The following is a 22,459-nucleotide window of genomic DNA, read 5'->3' on the forward strand; positions in this document are numbered from 1 at the left end:
AATGAGAGTTGTGCAACTAGTATCACAATTTTAGAAGTTTCATTGCTCTCAAAAGAAATCCTGTCCCCCGTTGTTATTACCCCCTAAACCCTATACCCCAGGCAGCCACGGGTGTGTTTTCTGTTGCGTAGATTTGACAATTCTGGACATTTCATATATAAATAGTATCACATAATATGTGGTCCTTCCTGACCAGATTCTTTCCCCATGTGGCCAAGGTATGTTCACTTTGTAGTGTGCGTTAGTACCTCGCCCCTTTTTAACGCTGAATAATAGCATTGGAAATGCCACATTTTATTTATCTGTTTATCAGTTGATAGACATTTGGGTTACCTTTAAGATGATTACATTTTCATTTAATCAAATAACATCTTAAAAAAACAACAATCTCACAGCTACGTCAGGGCATGGTCCTCAAGTGAAGATTCGGGGGGCAGGGGGCTGACACCATGGCTGCATTGGAACTGCAGTCTTCTGAGGTCACCTCCCCATTTCCTGGGAACTTCCGCCCTGGACTCCTGTTCTAGCACTTTCCAGTCAAGTCTACCCCAAATCCAACATGGCCTGTGACTATGGGGTCTAGGAAGAGGACAGCCGTGCCTCTCAGTCTGGCCCATGAACCCTCTGCCCACTGTCCCCTTAGTGTGTCCCCGGGGCCTGCTTCCTCCTGCTGGGTGTCCTCAGCAGGAGACTGTCCAAGAGAAAGCTGGTGACTGCGCCCTGGAGTTTCCTGCCTGTGATGAGGCCACAGGCCACACCTACAGCCAGTGCAGACGGGGAGGTTCAGGGGACACCCTGGCTCTGAGCGGCAAGCCAGTCTCAAGGACAGCTCCCTGTCACCGCAGGCCTCCACGGGCCCTGGAAGTGCCGGGGACTACCTAGGACCTCTGTGGTAGTTTTTGAAAATTATCCTGACTTAGACCTTTTTGATGAGTCAAAGCCAGGAAGAGCCTTTCCTTCTGGGCCAACAGAAGACAGACGGACGGGAACCTCCGGTTAATTGAAAAGAGAAAATCTACGCCCTTGCTCATTTCCTGCAGGTACTGCCCGGCCTCCTGGGCCCCCATGCTACTCCCTGCCCAGGAACGCCATGCTGCCCACCCGGGGGACTGTGATGGTTAGCAGGGAGGACTGCCTTTCTTCTGGCTTCCCACGGCGGCCATTTGAACTCACCTCCGGGAGAGTCAAGGGCAGGAACCCGTGAGAAGGTGAGTGTCCCGTTACAATGCAAGGCTGGGCAGCTCCAGAACTGCTTCCTTATTCATGTCCTTAAATTACAAGTGCAAAATAATACAGCTCTTCTACAGGATGTGTTCATCCCCTGAGATGCCTCCTAGCTCTTTATAAGAAAAAGGTTACGCTCATTTTATATTGCAATCGTTAATATAATGAGTTTCTTTTGTGTAAAAAAATGGACACATCCCGACAACTAGCTATGCATAAAAATACTGATATCTCTGAGTCTTGCGTTTGAAAAATGAATGAGCAACAAACAGATACCAATTAGGAGGCACTTATGGAGCACCTTTGGTCTCCCAAGAGGTTGAGATTTAGCCTACAACATTTCCGAATATGTCTGTGATCGTGGAGGGCAAGAATTGGGGTCTGAGCCAGTGAGCCAAGGATCATGTGTGATTTCTGAGGTTCTCATTGTTCTCTTTTGTTTACTGGCTCCCCTCGTAGAGAACACAGTTTTGAATTAAACAGCAATTGAGATCTTAATCTTCCCATCTGACAAGGGCACATGATGTCTTTACCCAGGGGCACTTTACCAAGGAGACCAGAAAAGCACCCACTTGTACTTTTTCGTTTTTAGATTTATTTATTTTTTAAAATAAATGGACATGGTACAAACTGTACAGAAGAGCAGACAGTGAAAAGTACATCTTCTTCCTCCAGTTAGTTCTCTTCCCCGGAGGCAACCACAGGTACCGGCTTCTTGAGTTTTCTCCATGAGATACTCTGTACTGCTGTGGTTTAGGTAAGTGACCCCAGAGTCTTGGTCGCCAGCCTGTGGTATTATTGGGGAGTGTGGAATATTTAGGAAGTGCAGGCTTGCAGAAGGACTTTGGGTCATTGGGGGTGAGCCCTAAAGGAGATTTTGGGGTCCTGCCTCCTCTTCCACATGTCCCCACCATGACGTGGTGGCTTGCCATAGACCCCAAAACAGTGGGGCCAAGAGACCATGAACTGGAAACCTCTGAAACTGCGAGCTAAAACTAATCTTTCTCCTTCATCGACTTTGCTTCTTTATAAGTTTACTTATCTCAGGTATCTGTTACAGCAACAGAAAGCAAACACACAGCACATAAACTGCGGGCAAATAAAAATATGCATCCCCTCCCCTCTTGATTGCTTACTATATGGGCTTTAGCTTATTTTTTTTTTACTTATCAATATTTAAATATTTAAAATCTTCCTTTTTATGAATGTACAGGGTTCCATTGCACGGAATTTCCAAAATGAATTTAACCATTCCTCAGTGGATACTAATCTGGCTGTTCCCAATCATTCATTAGTCATCACAAACCAGGCTGCAGTGATTTATGTTAAGCATCTAGTCATTGCTCTCTCTCCATGGGGGACTTTTCCAGAGCCCCAACAGACACCAAAATCTGCATATGCTTAAATCCTTTAAGGGCATAATATTTGCGTATAATTTAAGTTCTCTCCAAATTAATTATAATACCTAGTACAATGTGAATGCTATATAAATCATTGTCATATTGTGTTGTTTAAAGAATTTTTTTTAAATCCATACATGCTCAGTGCTGGTGCAGTTTTTTCTTTCTGAATATTTTGATCTGTGACCCTCTGAACCCCCGGATGCAGAACCCCTGGGTACAGTGGGCTGACTGCACTGTTCCATCAGCCATGTTCCAGAGCACCTTTAGGATTAATTGCTAGAGGTGGAATTGCTGGGTCAAAGGTAAATGCATTTGAATATCAGTAGACCTTGGTGGGCCTTGCATACACCATGATTTTATGCTGAGGCCAGCGGTTACACAGGGGCCTCATTGCCCCACAATGTATCCACACGGTGGATTTTGAAATATCACTAGTTACAAACCTGACGGGTAACAGAACGTCATCTCATGGTTGTAACTTGTAGTTTTAGTAGATGAGTGATATCGAGCTTTTCATTGTGTTGAAGGTTCCTTTTCCCCTAGGATCTCTTTGTCCGCCCTTTTGCACATTTTTCTAGAGGGTTGCAGACTTTTTCTTACAAACCGAGAACCATTAAGAAAATTAGTGCTATGAATTCTGATTTGTCATTTGTCTTTTAGTTTATATTATGCAATAATTTTAAAAAAATTAAATGTAGTTGAATTTAACTTTTTCTTTCTCTCTTCTGCATTTTTCTGTTATACTTAGATAGGATATCCCAGTCTGAGATGATAAGGGGAAAAAAATCTGTTGTGTTTTTTTTTTCCTAAGACTTTACATTGTTTCATTTTTTTATGTGAAATTCTTTGATTTATCTGGACTGTCCTGGTACCCATGATGAGAGATGTGGGTCCAAAGCTTATTGCTCCAACGCTACTTATTGAAGAGCCCATTTTTCCCCCTCCTGATCAGAAACACTCCTTGATTATCTACCTCAGCCCAGTTCCTCGCCTGTGGGGGGTGCCTTCACTCTGCTCCATTGGTCTTTTGCTTATGTATCAACAATACCTTGTTTTAGCTATTGTAGTCTCACTGGGAGATTTTGCAGGGAGAATTGGATCCCTCCCCCTTTGCACCGTGCAAAGCGCAGCTGGGCCATGATCTTATACACATAAGTTATACTTTCTGGGTGGCTAGTTTTAAATTTCTGGTTGGGTTAATTCACTCATCACTTTTTTCTCCCAGATTTTTCCTAGTTAGTTTTGACAATTTTTTTTCCATACAAATAGTTTACCTATTCACAAAGAAATCCTACTGATATTTTTACTGCACTTTTTGGGGGACAGTAGAAATGATCTCATGTCTCCTATTCAAGAACTTGGTGTTGAGAACTCTTGATTTTTAAAACTTTATTGACGCACATGTTTCTGGGCTCCCATCCATGTTGTAGAGAACACCCCTTTCAGCAGCTGCAGGGGACAGTAGCACTCTCACTGGCGTGGCTCAGCCAGGTGGGCCTCAGCCCAGGATGCTCATCTGGACCTCTTTGTTTCTCAGTGATCACGAGGACACCCCAGACTCAGGCCAGCTCTCTCCCGAGTGACCCCATGGAAGAGAGGAATGGCACCAACTCCACCAGGTTCCTGCGGCTGCCCGAGGGGACAAGTGCTGCCTGGTACATCCTCACCATCGTCGGCATCTATGGGGTGATCATCTTCTTCCGGTTAGCCAGCAACATCCTCAAGAAGAATGATAAGTCCTTTGAAGATATTTATTATTCAAATTTGACGTATGAGCTCAAAAAGAAAACATTCGAGAGCAAGGTGGCCAAATGTTCCTCGCTGACCCTTAGCAACACAGATGTCCTGCAGCCCAGCCAGGCCAGCCTAGGGTCAAAGTGTGCAAAGAGTGGACCTCAAATTGGAACCCAGGGAATCCACTGAGAGAGAAGGCAGAAGACTGAAGGGATCAGCTTCGGATTTACCTGGAACTTTAACAGAGAGGTCACACCCTTGTTCTTGGGACCAAGAAAGGCATCACTGAGCTGAGCCTGCTGGATGATGGCTCTGTGACTGGAAGCCAGCAGCCTATGTCCATCTCGGGCTTTCTGATGATTGAAGAACAGACAGTGGGCAGAAGAAGGCCATTTGCCCCTTTGCTAGCAAATTCTGTGCTCCAAGGAAGGGCGTGGGCTTCAGTGTTCCCAGAGGAATCCAGGAGACTCCAGGGTACATGCAAATCAATAGTTTCTTGTCATGAGAAAAAGACTGAATTTGGAACAAATGTGCGGGATTAACCTTCTGTGGAGTCACATAAACTTTGAGTGATTAGTTGCACACCTGCAATATATGGGAGTTGAGATAGATGGTCCCATTAAACTTAGGACCAAAGCTGTTCACATCAGAATTTAGGAATTCTTCAGTCTCACGGAGAGTGTGTTACATTGAAGAAAGCATTAACTTTAGAATCAGACAGACCACTTTGGTGTCCAGGCACAAACCACTTCACCTCTCTGGAACTTAATTCACAGATAAATTGAGAATGAGGCCAGAGCTGCCAACCCAATCATGAGATCTAATGAGACCATGAGATGTATCTAATGAGACCTGGAAAGGTATTTTGAAAAGCAAACTGGGAATAAAAACATAAGACTCATAGTGGCAGTGGTGACTGTGGTGGTGACAGATGGTCTGATGGTGGTGGTGTTAGTAGTGGTTGGCATTGGTGGTGGTGGTAAAGGCTGGTGTTGATGATGATGTTCATGGTTGATGTTGGTGTCTGGTTGATGCCGATGGCGGTGGATGCTGTGCGTGATGGAGATGGTGATGTTGGTGGTGGAGGTTAGGGGTCCGAGAGATAACGGTGGTGGTGATGTAGACTGGGGGTACTTGTGGGGGGGTACATTGTGGAACAGGAAATGACTAATCCACTGGCAGTCAGTGTCTCTGCATGGCTGTATGAGCTTGTTCTATAGGAAAGCCCGTCTGCCTAGCATCTGGCCACCCTCACAGCAAGGGTGTGAGAGTCCATGAGATTCAGGTTTCACTGGTAGATGGAGCAGAGACCTTGGAGTTTAGTTACTTTACACATCATGTGATTCACTCGAATGTTTTACAAATATCTATCTCTTGCTTACAAAGTTTTCCAAGAAATAAGATCGTGCTTCATTTAGGGAGCTGTGATTAGCTGAATTTCTCTAAGTGACTTTCAGCAGTCAATGAGAACAACTCTATTCTGTCCCAGGAAGATCATCCAGCTTGGCTTTTGGAGATGTCCCAGAGCTAGAGAAAAAAATTTTTTTTTTTCCTGTGCTCTGATTTTTCTTCAGATCATATAAATATTATATATATATATATATATATATATATATATATATATATATATATATATTATTTGCAGAATGTAGTCTTGCAGTCATCCCTATAACCTCATAAAGGTTAAAATTAAACCTCAATCTTTTGCATTGAGGGGGTGAGATATACTTTTGAGTATATTTCTTCTTTACTATTTTTCATCATCCTCACCACTGTCTTTCCACATGTTGGAAAGTGTTAACTTGTGTTTGAGACACTACAGAGGATGACAAAACAGAAGAAAACAGATGGACCAAGACAATGTGACCCACAGTGAGGAGGATGCAGAATGCATCAGGACGGGAGCGAAGGGCCGGAGTGGAAGAGCACTCAAGGCTAGCCAGAGATGATTGGCAGTCCTCCCTTGCCTGTGCCTCTGGGCCTGCACCTTCGCCTTCCTCAACCAGTTGCCCCTCGTTTGCATTTGTGGATGCACAGGCCTCTAGGAAAGCTGCACTTACCCCCAATTCAAGTATCAGAAGGAGAGACCCAGGTCAATCCAGTCCCCGCATTCCATCTCTTGGACTCACTGATTGAGTCCAGGGTGGACACACAGACCTAAGTGTGCTGACCCATGAGCATGGTCAGAGGAATCTAATGGGGATTCTAAAACCCAGAAACCCTCCCTCGCTTTGCATTGGGTTAAATGCAGATCGGAGCCTGAAATAGTTGCTTCCATTTGCCATAAGGAAAGCTAACTTCATGGTAAAAAAAAATAATATAGAGAGGAGACCAGGCTCAGACGGGCCCTGACCAAGTACGCTCAAAGTCTCAGTTCACCCCTGGAATTCTTCACTCTGTGGGCCAGTACATTCCCTTTTAAAGTTTATTAGAGGCAGGGTTTTTGTTCTCCACCACCCCAAAATATCCTAAATGATACCTTTGGATACAGTTTCCTGAATGATGTGGGCCTTGGAGAAGAATTTGAAAGGAGAAGAGAATCATTTCTTTCACCAAGATTTTTTGTATTTAGAGACAGTTTTGCATTTGTAAGGAAAAGATAGCTTTTCATACTTCCTCTTTTAGTTAAACGATCATTTGTACGATTTCTGGTTGCTTGACCTCTCAAACAGCACTCAGTGAGATGCTGACCCATTTAACCCTTGGCTCCTGACTCTTGTTAATAAACTTCCTTGGAAGCCCCCAGGGAAGGCCTGTCATGGTAGATCTGCAGTCAGAGACTGGCTCCAACATTATTGGGCAAGAGCCACCATCTTCCTGCCGGAATACAGTCACATGACATCCAAGGATGTTTTCCCAGGCTGCATCACTGCTGCTCAATCCAAATTCACCCACTTTCTGGGGAGCTGGTCCGAGCCTGCACTGAACATGTGCTCTTGGATGGGAACTTGGTCTGCGTAGGCTCCACTTTAATTTACTAGTAGGAAGCTACTTCATGTACACTTGTGTCACTTAATGACAGGGACATCTTCTGAGGTATACACAATTAGGTGACGTCATCATTGCTCGAACTTCATAGAGTGTGTTCCCTCCAACCTAGGTGTGCAGGCCAGTCATTGCATGTCACCACTTGACACAGGAGAAAAGTGGGCCTGAGATGGACAAGGGTCCTCCCAGCATAACACAGTGCTGTTTTTAACAAGTAGGAAGAACGTACTCTACAACAGCAACAAAAGTATCGCGTAATAAGTAAACCTGTCACGTAGTCATTTATTATCAGTGTCAAGCATCACATGCTGTACATAATTGTATTGCTGTATTTTTATACAACGGGAAACGCATGAGGTTTGTTTGCACCGGCATCACCACAAACAGGTGGGCGACATGCTGTGCCATGAGGTTGCAAGGGCTACAATATCACTAGCCGATAGGAATTTTTCAGCTCCGTTAGAATCTTATGGGACCCCTGCTGTGTGTGTGTGAACCATGCTGATAGAAACATTGTTATGTGATGTACCACTGTATTTTGGACATTTTGTGCACAATTCCTTAAGTCTAAAAAATGCTAAGGGTCAGGGCATTTCATCACTGTCCTGATAAACTCCAGGTGCCCAGATGGATCAGCAAGGTGTGAGCGCCACAGCACTAGCATTCAGTTCAGAGAGTGGGGAAGACCTGTGAGCGCTGCCTTCCCAGTGGAGGTGGGAACAGAGACCTCTGACTCCCAACATTCCCAGCCCCTAATTTTTCTTTGTCCTTATGTTAATTTTTCCCAAGATTTGGGGAATCAGGTCAGATAAATGCCTCCTCTGAAATGGAAATTATTTAAAATCAATGCAGAATAACTTCCTCTGGGGGTCTGCAGCTGATAGTATCAGGGCTTGTGCCAAACCAAATCAAGTTTACTGGAGTGTCCCCATCTATTCTAAATGAAATCCGAGCCAGATCAATTGCATGATTATTTGATTTTCTGGTGTGATGTAATTATCACATTTTGGAAAAAGATCTTTAAAAGAATTGAGAGAGTTGACATCTGCTAGCGTTTATACAGCCCAGCACACCTAGGGATCTGCAGGGTAGAGGACGCATGGAGCAATGTCTTCTCTGTGACTGTCCAGCCACCAGGGCCCCCAGCCCTGATCTTCTACAATCTTATGAGTCTCGAGGAATTAGATGCCGGAGTGAGTGGAAATCATCAGACAGATTCAATGAGGGGTCCAGACAGATACCACTGGAATAGCAGCAGCAGGCCGATTTGAGGTACCAGAGACAGAAATGCCTTCCTTAATCCAGGGTAGGCCAGCTCAGTTTAGCTGAAGCAAAACTCTCGGGAAGAAAGAAAAGCTTGGTGAGGCTGTAAAATTGACACCAAGATGAGATTTAACCAACTCTTCGTAGAATGGGGACTGGGAGGGGTGGAGGTGTGTGTTTGTAGGAGGCACCTGAAATCCAGTCCCTTTATACCAGCCCCACCAGAGCAAGACATCCCACAACATTTAGCCCAGTGAGTTCTGTGACCACCAGGCTCAAAGCCAGGGGAAGTGTGCTTTGGAACCCTTAGCTGGGCTGCAGGGCGGGCCATGCACACACAAGACTGCACCTGTCCTGAATCACCTTCCCAAGCCCTGGGGACCCTGTGCCATGGATCTAAGGCTGTCCCTTCTTGCTGCCTGCGTAATAAAGGTGCTTAGCTTCACTTTACCATGGTTTTATTGATTGATTGCAGTGTGGGGATCCAACCTTGGGCTGGCATATGCCAGGCAAGTGCCTCTACCACTGAGCTCCACCCTGCCCTTGCACTGTACTCTTGCATGAGAGTGGATATGGGGGTGTGCCATGGGCGAGGTATTAGAGCCCTCCTCTGGGCTTGTAGTGGTGCATGGTGAGCCTGTGCGACAATCTGCCCTCATTTCTGGAAGTAGCCCAATTAGAGTGACACATTTTTGATGGCACATTACACATAATTGGAAAAATGTTCTTGTCTTGACATCATGTGACTGGCCAGATGCTTCTTATAAGCCTGAAAAGATTCAGGCGCTGTGCTGGGGTCAGGAACACAAAGAAACATAGTCCCCTGGAGAAGACAGTGTCAAGGCACCATGACAGTGCAGGTTGCTAAAAGCAAAGATGATCGATAAACCCTAGGACAGGGCAGAGAAAGAGGTTGTTCATCGTCAACTGAGCAACATAATTAGACACACTGGAAAATGTAATAGAGTAAATCTCATCAGTCAGATTACGGTTGAGTCACTCTTAAGTGTTGCAATGTCACGTAAAGCCGCATGATTTCCCCCACTTTGGGGGTGCTATGGGTTGAACCCAAAGCCTCATGCCTGCTAGGCAAGTGCTCTGCCACTGAGCTCTGTCTCCAGCCCAAGCCACATCACTTCAATGACATAGATTCTTTCACGTGCATGCAGACCCTAAAGTTCTTTGGGAGAGCATTATTATTTGTCAGGATAGTGCTGAGCTCTCTTCCTGGGTTGTTGAAAACCCCAATTGTCACATGTCTTCTTCCCTAAGCTGCTCTCAAGGCCCAGACAGGCACTGTCTTGTGTGTGTCTTTCTTAGTACATAGAAGAGCAGGGAGGTGCCACTCCAATCCAGGCTGGGCTTCTTATCCCACACCCGCTCCCTCCAGGCCCTCTTTGCATGGAGCATATTAGGAAGTTGAATGGAGAAGACAAAGTGGGTCCCAACTTGAGTCCTACTGGGTTGGAAATGTCTGAACAGTGTCGACGATTTTTACATGAAAGATGAAGGACATCTCATGAAGGAAATGCAGGACAGTGTTCCAGGCCCCTTCAGAGCCTGCATGCCCAGGCCAAGCAAGAATCACCAGACCTGGGCGCCCAGGTGACAGCACACCCTGGAACCAGCCCTGGGCCAGGAGTGGAAGGTGCTGGCTGGCCTAAGCCTGAGCAGAAGTTGGTATGGCCTCCTCCAAAGAACCTGTGCTTCATGGGAGGCAGATGAACACCTCAGCTAGACGGGGTACTGTCAGAAAGGGGAGCAGGGGAATGGAAGCTGGGAGAGTAAACATGTGCCCAACAAAGGTGCCAATGGAAGAGAAGAAAACTGATGTCATGACTACTACCAAGTGCCAAGTGCCTTTGCTTACACCTGACCTGGTGTTTCTTTTATAAACTCCAGGAACGGGAGTATTATTACTAGGGGACTAAGGCTCAGAGAAGCTAAGAAACTTGTATATCACCACACAGCCAGGAAGTAGTTCAAAGCTAAATCTATCAGACTCCCAAACTCTGTGATGTTTCCATTAAGTCTTTGTCTAGAGACACTTTCCTTTTCATTCAAGTTGAGTGAGAAAGCTGCTGTTTTGGGTCATAGGGTAGCCAGAGGCTCAGTGCTGAACTTGGGTCAGTAGACCAATGTGTGTCTTAGCTTTGTCACTTCCTGCCTGTGACAGGAAGTTCCTCCAGCCCTTCACATGGAAGGGTGGCTGAGGTATTACTCTGGACTAGTGCCTGACTTGTTGAGTGACTGAATGGGGTGTGACAAGCCCACACCTTTGTCCTTCCTAGATGATGGCTTTGTTAGAATCAAGGGCCCGGGAGCCTCTCCTCATCTATGTGACTTAGGACTCTGTACAGATCTCCATGGGCTCTGTTAGCAGTGAAAACCAGACACTCCAAACTCTCCACGCTGGAAACAGCTAGATGAGGAGGGTTCTCACCTTGGCTTCCCTTGGAAGCCTGTAAAAACCTCGACTCAAGACAGACCAGTCCATGACAACTCTAGCCTTGGGGCCCAGACATAGCAATTCTGTAAAACCCCAGGCCACATCTCCAAGTGCCCAGCTGAGCACCACTGTTCCAGTAGGGCCCTGAGGAAGCTCTGTGACTGCCATCTTCTCTCCCAGGTGAGGGTCCAGGAGAAGCCAGAGGTGGGAGTTTTGCCTCAGCCAAACAAGGAGGTTGAAGAGAATCAGGTGATTATTCTAATGATTCCAGCTTCTTCCTGGTGGTGGGGAGCGGGGCTGACCCTGGGAAGAGGACCCTGGGAAGAGGGCTCTGGGAGGGCTACTGGGGGCAGTGCTGTCACTCAGCACCAGCAGTGAGCCCATTTCTCATGGCTCCTCAGCTGGTGAGAAAGCAGGAAGCACATCTGGACCTGGGTGCACCCCAGCAGGGCCAGGTATTTCCAGTGCACACATGCATGCACGCACACACACACAAATGATGCACACTCTCGGATACATGTGTGCATACACACATTTCATGTATGCACACACAACCAAGCTCTGCTCTCTCCCAGGCTCTGAAGAGCGGCTTGTCAACAAGAGAAGTGGAGGAGGAGAGTCGGAGAGGCTGGACACTTGGCTCAGGAGGCTGCAGGGAGAGTGACAGCGACGGCACATGCAGGGAGGTTCTGAGTGGAGCTGGCCATCCATCTCACCATGGTTTGCTTGAGTCCAGGGCAGCTACTTCCGTTCCTATGCAAGAGCACTTCCTGCCAGACTCCAGCCTGGCCTCTTCCTGGGCGGATGAGGGTGGGGCACTGAAGGAGTCCCTGCAGAGCCTTCTCTGCCAGCCCCTAGACTCTGGGACCTCTCCCCACTGTGTGCCACCTTGCTGCCCTAGGCTGAGACCTGTAAGTGCTCTTCCTCTGAGAGAACCTCGGTCTATGGCTTCCAGGATCCCCTGAGTCCTCCTCTGGCTGGTGTCCTCCAAACCACTGTGCTTGCTCTAAAATGGTCCTCAAGGGCATCTGAATGTGTGCTTTATATCAAATTAGCACAAACATTTAGCTCACATGTGACTGTTGGCCCCTCATTCCTCAGCCGTCTATGTCTGTGCATCTGCCCATCCACTCAAAAAAGAGAGAGAGAGAATTTTTTAATATTTATTTTTCAATTTTTGGTGGACACAACATCTTTATTTTATTTTATGTGGTGCTGAGGATTGAACCCAGCACCCCGCGCATACCAGGCAAGCACGTTTCCGCTTGAGCCACATCCCCAGCCCAATATACCTATTTTTAAAAATGAGATTTTTCAGGTCTTGACATAGGAAAATGTCCGTGACGGATCCTTATACTGTGGCCAGTGCGGCCAAACTTGCAGGTTTCAGTGAGGGGCAAAGGGGGATAAGAAAAATGAAGACTCACACATATAGATTTTGAAGACAAAGCTGGGGTCAGGTGGAGCACTGCTCTCTGATTGAGAAGTAGAGCTAAAGAGTTACATCAGCAATCTTTATTTACATATGTCTCATTATCAGGTTAAAGACTATGCATTCATTGTTCTTTGAACTTGGAAAAGTTACAGAAGTAGAAACATCTATGTAGCTTTTCCACAGTTGCGATCCACAGTTGCAATGTTAGGAGCTTTGTGTAGCACTCAAGAAAGTCCATTGTGTTAAGTTACTGTTAAGTGGGCAGGCTCAGGACTAACAGAGCTGGTGAAACATTGTGGTTGTCTAGCAAGAGAGTTCCTCTATTCCCAGGAGCTGTGTGCCTGAGATCAAGGTGGAGGCTGGTAAGACTCTTGCGCAGATCCTCCTCATGCAGGGCATTACCACAGCAGTTAGGCATCCTGTGCCCTTGCACAGGAACATTCCCAGGCACCAGGCATGCCACAGCCATGAGGCCATCAGAGACCCCAATCCCAGACACTGCTCTCCCATTCTGTTACCTCTCTCCGCATCCTTAGAATTACAAAACAAGGTATAGACTATGATACATATTTAGTTTTGTTTTTTTTTTAAATCAAACCTCTTATGAATGTTTACCTACACTGAATATCCAAGCAGAAAAACACAGAACACATTCCAACAGTGGTTCCCTCTGGTGAGTGGAGCAGACAGACAGAGGAAGAACAGTAAAGTGGTCTGAACATTATTTACAGGGCTGATGCACCGTGTTTATCACTTCAAAGGGAGTGAAAAGGTTTCCTTTAAATTTCAGTTCTGATCCCCTTTCCCCTCTGCCCACCCTCCTCTTCTGCAGCCCTCCTGAGGATAAAGGATAAACTTGAGCATAGTAAAATGGTGATGGGCTTATCTGAGCATTCAGAATCCATGAATCGGGCAGCATTAGGCTGCCATGGGACCAGTGCTCCACAGAGGGGAGGCAAGGCAGAGGAAATACACAGACACCCCTTACTGAGGATGGGGTTGCATCTTGATAAATCCACCATGAGTTAAAAATGCCCTAAGTCCAAACAATGCATTCGGTCCACCTAACCTGCCAAACGTTGTAACTTAACAACACAGCTCACTGTAGAGTCCAGGTGGCTTCTTCTCTTGATCTTGTGGCCGACTGGGAACTGCAGCTCTCTGCTGCTGCGCAACACCAAGATCATCTTACCACACATTGCCAGCCTGGGGAAAGATCCAACACCAAATTCAAAGTACAGTTTCTCACACCATTGCCATTAAAAGATCCTAAGTCCGAATATCTGTTTTTGATGGGTTAAAGTGGAAAGGCCTCAGTGAAGGGTTAGTGTGGTCCCTTTTGATTGGTTACAATTAACAGCGTGGTTGTTTCTGATTGGCTACATTTCAGCTTTGTGTTACTGTTTCTGTTGAGTTGAGCTTTGGTTGGCTTGCATTAGAGCCCCGGGTGCTATAGTTGTCTCAACCTAATAAACTTCCAATTCTTTCATTAACTTATTTATTTTGGACATTGGCTGTGTTAGTCATCTTTTCATCACTACATAAATTGCCTTAGGTAAACAGTTTAAAAAGAAGGAAAGGTTTATTTGGGCGGATTGTTTCAGAGCTTCCAGTCCATGGTTGTTTGATCCTGTTGCTTCGGGCCTGCGGCTGCACAGAACGTCATGGCAGGACGGTGGGCTGCAGGAGGCTCTTCACCTCATGGTGGCTGGGAAATAAAAGAAAGAGAAGAAGGGCCAGGTCTTCAGATCCCCTTCAAGGGGATATAAAGGGCCAGGGTTTTTATATTGCTTTCAAGTCCCCAATTGCTTCTTCCCCCCAAGTCCCAATTCCTACAGTCTCTCCCAAAAGCACCACAGGCGAGTGGCCAAGCCTTTAACATGTGGGCCTTCGTGGGACATTGTAGATCCAAGCCACAGCAGTGGGGGTACCTGCAACACCATAAGTCCTCTCACTGCTCAGGAACCCTAGTGCAGAGTCCACTTAGCCAACAGGAAGACAGCACATAAACACTGAGTGGCCCGGTGACCTCGCCCAGTGACCTCTCACACAGACACCTGATGTGTGGTCTCTTCTCTGTGTCTCTGTCCAGCCCACCCACCACTCAACAGGGAGATCTCCAGAGATGGTGACTGCAGTCCCCCCAGAACCACCATCAGCTGCACGTTCTCCAGGGGCCAGTAGAGCATTAGAGGAAAAGCTGTCCTAGCACTTTTTATGCAGCACAGTAAGGAAGACTTGATTTAATGGGGAGACTGTGGAGCCGGATATGGGGTCCAGGCAGTGAAGACAGATCTCAGCTGGGATCCACTCCATTCATTTCCTCCTGTGGAAGCCCCCAGCCACATGGGCTCCCTGGCCTTCTCTCAGCAGGGTCTCCCTCCCCAGTCCCATTCCTGGAGCTCCCACCCCTCCAGGGCCCATCTCCTGGGTTGAGACTCTCCATCTGCCTTCTCTCCCACAAGACGACAGCACCCTTGAGGGCAGAGGCTGCAGCCATTCCAAGATTTCACGCAGAGCCAGGAACATGGAGGTGCACAAGATTCATTGATGAAGTAGAGAAAGAAAGAGGAAGGATGGAGGGAAGGGAACACTTCCCATTTTTACCATAAGGAGGAGGGTTGATTTTATTTCATCATTGCTCAGTTTGTTGTGTTTTATTTTAGTGTTATTTTGCTTATGGCTCTTCTGGCTCATCTCTTTTCCTTTTCTCTGCAGTCACTGCCAGACTCTCTCAGAGTCTGTTGACCCAGCCAATCCGTCTCTACAATAATGGCAGCCATTTATTAAGCTCTGTGCAAGCAAATTATATAGGCTGTTTTCTTGTAGACAGCAACTCAGCGCTTGAAGATAGGTGTTCTCCCTATATGAAAGACTGGTAAGTCCAGCTGGTGAGGAGTGTGACTGAGATTTGGCCCTGATTTATCTGGAACCACAGCCTTTGCTCACTACCATACTCAGATTGCCTCTCCTTCACCACACTGCCCAGGGGGGTCAGGCACACACCCACCACCTCGGCCTGACGTCCGCTTGGACCCTCCATCCTGGCATTTCCCTCTCTGAAAAACTCCACAAAAGGACAGCAAGACGAATGCTGGATTCTTCTGCTAATTAACTGGCAGAATAATGCAATGGTGCCCTTCAAAGTTACCCCCACTAGTGACTAATTTTTTAAGTAGTTTTTATGGTGCATGTTGTTTATTTTTTGTATCACTATGAATCCATAGATTTTTATAGAATCATTGCACTTGAATCTATTGCAGTCGTTGTTTGATTTTCATCGTTCAAATTCCTCCATCTTTGGCCATTCTTTTCATTGACTCTTGGATCCTTTTGCAGAACCTGGTATCTCTGATGGCTTCTGTTATGGTTTGGATCAGGAATGTCCCCCTCAGGCTCATGTGCTGAATGAGGGCTTGGTCCCCAATGCAGCAAAGTCCAGAGATGGGGGTTGGGGGAAGTGATTGGATCATGAGGGCTCTGACCTCATCAGTGGATTAATCCATTGAGGGATTCAGAACTAGATGGGTTGAGGGAGGTGGTAGAGACTATAGGAGGTGGCACCTCATTAGAGGGAGTGGGTCCTGGGGGGTCTACTCTTGGGGACCATATCTTGTCCCTGGCCCTTTCTCCTCTCCCTGCTTCGAGGTAGAATGGACTGAGGAGCTTCCTGCCATGTCCTGTCGCCTTGATGTCCTGCCTTACCTCAAGCCCAAAGCAACAGAGATGGCCAAACACGGATTGAAATCTCCGAAACAGTGAGTCAGAATAAACCTATGCTCCTTTAAGTTGTTTTTCTCAGGCATTTTGTTTATCAATGAGAAACTGATGATCAGATCATCGGTCTCTGTGCCTTCAGGCTAAACAAGATGTGTCACTTCACCCTGCACATTTGCCTCTTCAGACCTGTAATCAAAGGCGCCCTTATTCCTAGGAAATGATATTTAGAGACCAGAACGTGGGGGTAGAAATAGACATTGCTACTGGGATGTTTTTACTTGTAGGTCTTTTCAGCAGGGAGAGCTAGGAAATGTAAATTTGTTTTCAAAGAGAAAAATTAACCATGAATTCATGCTGCTATCTTCAGCACCTTCCTATTGGAATGTTAGACTGAAAATCTCGGGTACTAGTACTAACAACACTATTACTCATTTGTCTGAAATCACTTTATGTACTTTAAGAAGGGACATAAGTTTCAAAACAATAGCACCAGTATTATTACTAACAGTAAGATGAATGAGTACAGGGCGAGATTTCATGGGTTTTTCTTGGTCTTCAACATACCTGCCACCAGAGAGTGTAAAATAAAAATACTGTTACAGAGTCATTTGAAGTAAATGAAGGTCTGTGATTTTGTTGCTGACGTGATAGACAGCTTAGTTAGTTGATTTCTGTTTTATGGGTATTTTTAGAGATCATTTTGTTTTATGTTTCCCTTTGATTTTGTTTTATAAGTATAAAATGTTTATTTTCTAGAGTTAAAACCATAAAACAAGAGACATTCAGAGAAGTCTAGAGTTCTTTCTTTCCTCACTCCCATTCTCCCCCCTCTCAGACGATGGCAATTTTAATTAACATTTGCTTTATCATCCTGTTGTTTCTATGTAAAAACAGGCAAATATGCGCATGTGTGCAGGCTGCACCATGTATAATGACCATTCTTCACATACGTCTTCCTATGCTTCTGAGTGAGTCTCCCACACTCATAACTGAAATCTGGGTGAGTGAGGCCGGGCCATTGCCCTGGGGTGACTTTGTTGCCTTGGTAGGTCCCCCTCACCCGCATCCCAGGCCATTAGTTCCCTTGGGGTAGGGCGGGGAGGCCGGGGTGGCTGAGCAGGGCATGCGGGGACCACCATCACCCTCAGCCAGAGCAGCCACACTTCTGTTCTACACATTTGACATACACATCAAATTTGGTTGGAAAAGTGGTTTCCACTAACTGAAGGGAAAATCCTAAGAGAAAATGACCACATGCCAACATCCAGCCGAAGCCTGCAGCTGCTTGCAGGCCACAGGCTTCATGCAGCTGCTGGGATGGGGTGGGCTCCCTTTCTGGGGTGGCCTGATCTTCAGTCCCAAGAAAACCCAGGTGGAGGAGAAGGGGAAGGCCTTGTCCATCCCTGTCAAGACGCCCTTATGGAGGGAGTTCCTACACACATTTGTGAAATGTCTCAGATTAAAGAGATAAGAAAATACAAAGGAAATTGAAGAGGTTGCTAGAGCTCGAAGCAAACTGTCATTTCACCCTGAGTATATAAAATTAAAAATGCCCTCCAGATATGGCATTAAATCACCTCAAAATTGGCAGTCCCAATGAAAGATGGGTGTGCACCAACTAACGGGTCATGACTAAAAGGCTCAGGGGTCACTCCAGTTGAACTGGGCTGACTGGGCTGAGCAAAATAACCACACAAGAGACACAAATACCTTTTTCTTTGGGGTCGCAGTGACGGCTCCTCTGACCTTAAGGGTCCGCAGGAAGAGAGAGAGCGAGAGCACGCGCTGACCCCTTTTATTGAGGAGAAGCTATTCAAATGAGGCAAGGGGTCAGGATCAGGGGGCTGAGTCTATCTTCATGATGTCCCCTGTCCTCAGGTTGACTGACATCTGGGTAGGCCACACCAAAGGGCACAGTAAGAGGAGGGGACATACACAAGGCACTTCCATGGAAGATTCTATCCTAAACAGGGCAAGGGGTTAAGGGGTTATATTACAAAGGAACAGGTGAGCATAACTTTACCCATAGGACTGTAGCAAGACACACCCATGCACGAGACACCGACCCTCAAACCCAAGAAGGGTGGGGAAAGCTCTACCACATTTCTGTGACTGAGTGCCTCAGCACCCAGCCGGGGATTGTGGCTCAGTCACATGTAAGGTTGGTCTCCCACATATACACTGAGTTTCTTTTGTTCTTTGCTATATCTCCCTCTACCCCCCCACACACAAAAAAATCCACTCTTGATTGTGCAAGTGGGCAGGCAGCTGACACAAACCACACACACGCACGCGCGCGCACACACACACACACACACACACTTGCACCCCAAAACCCCAGGCTCCCTGGACATGTCACAACTATTACACAGTGCATGGAACCATGCCTGGTTCATAGTAGGTGCTCAGTAAACATTTCTGGAATGGACCCATGAATGTGAATAAGTTTTTCCATTTTAATGAATCAAATGGGTAAAAGGCACAAACTTGGTTTGTCCCTGTAAAATGCTTTCCAGTCTCTGTTCTGGACATATTCCAGAAGTGATATCGAAGTAGCATTTTCCATTCCCATAATCCACAGCCCAGAAGGAAGGTGTTGTCAGTCTGTGTCCCGTGATGCTTTGAATCTGAAGTGTAGCTAGGGCCTGGCACAGCTCTGAGAAAGCTCTTTATGAGGTCATCATGTCACCCTTGCCAGATCTCCCCAGAGAGAGACACGTCAAGCCCTTGAGGCCTCACAATGCCTCGCCTTGCCAACTCTCTTCTAAAAAGCATCATTAGCAGAGGTCAGTTTGATGGCGTCAGGAGGAAGCAATGCCTCCAGTATCTGAAAGGCCTGAGAGCGCTGCAGCACGATGGGTTTCAGACCGTGTATTTTGGGGAAACTGATATCCCAGAAAGTCTCGTGACCGGGGAAGAACTTGGTAATGGATATTTCGTGCAAACTCCAACTTGGTGTATCGTGCACGCAGGAGGCAGTCAAGGATGGGTGCCGTGGAAATACCGGACGTTTCTAAGAGATGAGCTGTGCACCAAGCAGGAAGACCACCTCTTCTTCGAGTTCTGTGATGTGGTGAAGAAGAACTATGGGAAGTGTGCCATCGTGGTCAAAGGGAGGAGGCAGCAGGATGAGACGAGGCCCCAGGAACACAGAGAGGCCGAGGTCCAGGCCAACCTCCCAACAGTCATTAACTTGACAAGCATAGTGTGCTGCCCAGAGGTGGCCAAGTCCTACGGCCATAAACTGCTCTGTCTGCCCTCCCATTACAACTACCTGAACCCTTTAGACTCAGCCTGGTGTTCTCTGAAGTGGTTTATCATCAATAACAGGAGGGAGTTCTGTCTGCAGTCCATCGACAGCGTCTACTCCTACCAGTACATCCTACTAAGTGATTTAATCAGCAAAGGGATTGAAAGGATAAACCTAAGCAAGTGGAAAACACTAACCAACAAAGTTCGCAGATGGGAAAATTACTATCTTGGGAAATTTTCTTAAGGGCAATTCCTCCAACACGATGTGAGGCCCCGCTACACATATGGTCTTTACCTCCAATGCTGTCAAGCTTGATTCTGGACTATTGCCCCAAAGACATTTCAACAGCAACCGCACAGGGCCCGGGGAGGCCAGAGAAGTTCCCAAGGATGTCAGAAGGTCCTGAGTTTACTGGAGGCTTCATTAAAGCTTGTTAGTAATTTAGGCGTCTCCACTCTCATCTTGTTATGGTGATTTTGAGGGTTGGGTCAATGGGAGGATTAGGGCCAACCAACCCAAAGTTTGGTGGCCTACAAGGGTGGGCAGAGCTAAAGCATGTGTGGTCACATGTAGACCTTAGAAAAAACAGAGAACCAAGTGAGTCTGCAGTTACAAAGAAGTCAAAAGTAAGTAGTATAGCGACCAGTTTCAGGCCACCAAAACAATGTCCAGGGAGCCCCTTGTCATCTGCAAGAGACATTGTCCAAATGGTGGCCAAGCAGGATGCTGTCTTTCCTATTATCCCTCTGTCCTCATCAGCAAGGAGGTGGAGGGTGAGTGGGAGGCGTTGGAGGATATGGAACCCCATCCAGACCCTCTGAGGCAAGTTGGTGGCCCCTACAAGGGGCTTGGGAAGAGATGGCAGGGATGAGTCAGGTGGGACTTGGGTGAATAAGTGCCATAAATGAGGTCTGTGGAACCCATTTGTCCAACCAACCCTCCATCCAACTCCAAGAACCCCAGCAGGGAGTCACTAGAGTTTGCCATGGAACTTCATCAGGACCCTGTAGCTGAGACACCTGATTGGTATAACAACCCCACATCCAAGTTTGGGGCCACCCCTAATGTAGGTTGTAAGGATTTGTGGTTGTATTTTTATAGTTATAGAAAAAAATTCCTGACCCCCATTAAACGCATCATAAAATTCACGCCTGTTTACGTGTGTGCAAGCAGTAATTTTACAATACAAGTAATCACCCTGAGGTGTGTGAAAAGTAACTCACGTGGGATAATAAGAAAGGTGGGGGTACATGGGAATTTTGTGCTTTTTGCTCAGTGTTGCTGTGAGCCTAAAATACAGCTCAAAAAATTAAGTCTATTTAGAAATAACTTAGAAAAGTTTCTCTTCAATTCCTGAAAGACTGAACTGTGTAGAAGTTCGTGAGACCAGGTTCCTGACAGCAGAGTGCAGAAACCATCATTTTCTTTGCTTGTCTGCGTTCCCTCCTGAACCTCCTGATATTATTCAGAAAGGCTTCACCAGATGAAAATTGACATTTGATGCTCTTTGGCAACTAATTAGTACAGCTTTTGTTGTTGAGAAGGGAATCCTAGTATGCATTTTAACTGGGGGTTCAGCTTACCCCAAAGAGCCAGCCACTCAGAACTATGAAGCCGAGTTGCTGCAGATGCTACTTTGGGGCCAATGGCACTGAATCAGTTTGCTGTGGCTGCTGTAACAAATTACCACAAATGTGGTGGTTAAAAATAATGGGAATTTACTCTCCCCGGGTTCTGGGGCCAGAAGTCAGAAAACAATTCCAGTGAGCTAAAATGAAGGTATTAACAGGGCATCACCCCTCTGAAGTTTGGGGGACATGTTCTCTGCTTCTTCCAGCCTCAGATGGCCACCAGAGTTCCTTGTAGCCTTACCACCTTCTCCTCCTCTGTGCAAATCTCCCTCTGCCTCCCTCTTACTCTCATCTCTGTATTTAGGGCCCACAGGAATAGTCCAAAATCATCTTCACATCCTAAAATCCTTAACTTGACTGGCTACAAAAGGACCCTTTTCCCTGTAATCCTCCTGGCTCTGGGAATTAGGACTGGGATCCATTTGGGGACCATTATTCAGTCAAGTCCTGCTGCTAACGAAATTCTGCATTTCTCCTTGGCAACTAGCCTGGCGAGACAACTCTTCTTTGCAGAGTATTTGCATAGCCTTTTTCTCTGTCACTTAGGTTTTAGGATTTAAATTCCTTGAGGGAAAGTTAATAGTATTCAGACTTCCTTGGTCACTTCATCATGCTATCACTGTGCAGGTCCACATGTAAGTGGCCTGAGTTTTGGGATATGAGTGGGCTTTGCCTCAACACCACACTTATCACACACGTATGATGCGAGGGCTTCCTGACAGGAAGATTGGATTCTGCTCCCAAACCTCCTGTCACTATTCCTGCACGTCTCTGGGTGAGTCAGTTACTCATTTAACTAAGTGAGTTTACATTTGATCCCAATGGCCAGATGTTGAGAGCCACAGCCGAGTCGGAATGGCCCCTGGCACTTTGCCAGAAGTAATGGTTGAGAGGTGAGCCATTAAGATGATGCTGGATTGATTCAATTGTATATTAGACCTTTACTGTCCGGTATAGGGCGGTATAGGGCGGCTCTTGCTGCCTCGGGCGCCCGCTACTTTGGAATTCCCGTTGAGTTCTCCTGGGATTCCTAGAGTGAGTGTGCGTGCGCAGCCTGGTGGAGGGAGATTGGGCACGCGGAGCCCGGTGGAAGGAGTGTGTTCCCGAGTAGTGTGTGTGCAGTGCCGGTGAGAGTTGGGGAATAAAGAGTTGCTGTTTGAACCTACAAGGCTTTATGGCGGCTCGGTTATTTGTGTCCAGCCAGACTGAGGCAGCCAGAGATATAGGAATGACTATTATCTGTAAATTTTATCAGCAGGAAAACCTGAGGCACAGAGATTGTGTAGCTCGCTGCCTCTCAGAGGACTAAGATTCCAATCCAGAGCTCGTCCGTGGCCAGAGCTGCCTCTTCCCAAGGAG

At 46.6% G+C, this 22,459-nt stretch overlaps 2 protein-coding genes across 2 annotated transcripts; both read left to right on the forward strand.

Moving 5' to 3' along the window:
* Positions 1–1,572: 1,572 nt before the first annotated feature.
* On the forward strand, positions 1,573–4,550 carry Smim34 (small integral membrane protein 34). Its single transcript, XM_071615770.1, has 2 exons — positions 1,573–1,603; positions 4,165–4,550. The coding sequence occupies exons 1-2, from the start codon at positions 1,573–1,575 to the stop codon at positions 4,548–4,550; spliced, it is 417 nt and encodes a 138-aa protein (XP_071471871.1).
* A 14,406-nt stretch (positions 4,551–18,956) lies between these two features.
* Positions 18,957–19,712, forward strand: C8H21orf140 (chromosome 8 C21orf140 homolog). Its single transcript, XM_027929046.2, has one exon. The coding sequence runs from the start codon at positions 18,957–18,959 to the stop codon at positions 19,710–19,712; it is 756 nt and encodes a 251-aa protein (XP_027784847.1).
* Positions 19,713–22,459: the final 2,747 nt, after the last annotated feature.

This window comes from Marmota flaviventris, chromosome 8 (genome assembly GCF_047511675.1).
Source record: "Marmota flaviventris isolate mMarFla1 chromosome 8, mMarFla1.hap1, whole genome shotgun sequence".
NCBI classification, from domain to species: domain Eukaryota; kingdom Metazoa; phylum Chordata; class Mammalia; order Rodentia; family Sciuridae; genus Marmota; species Marmota flaviventris.

What these genes read in the sequence shown, in the direction of transcription:
- Smim34 (XM_071615770.1), top strand. Translation starts at nt 1,573, where the DNA reads ATGTCTGTGATCGTGGAGGGCAAGAATTGGG. An exon ending in CGTGGAGGGCAAGAATTGGG is followed by an intron (nt 1,604 to 4,164) that starts GTCTGAGCCAGT and finishes TTTGTTTCTCAG; the next exon opens with TGATCACGAGGACACCCCAG.
- C8H21orf140 (XM_027929046.2), top strand. Translation starts at nt 18,957, where the DNA reads ATGCCTCGCCTTGCCAACTCTCTTCTAAAAAGCATCATTAGCAGAGGT.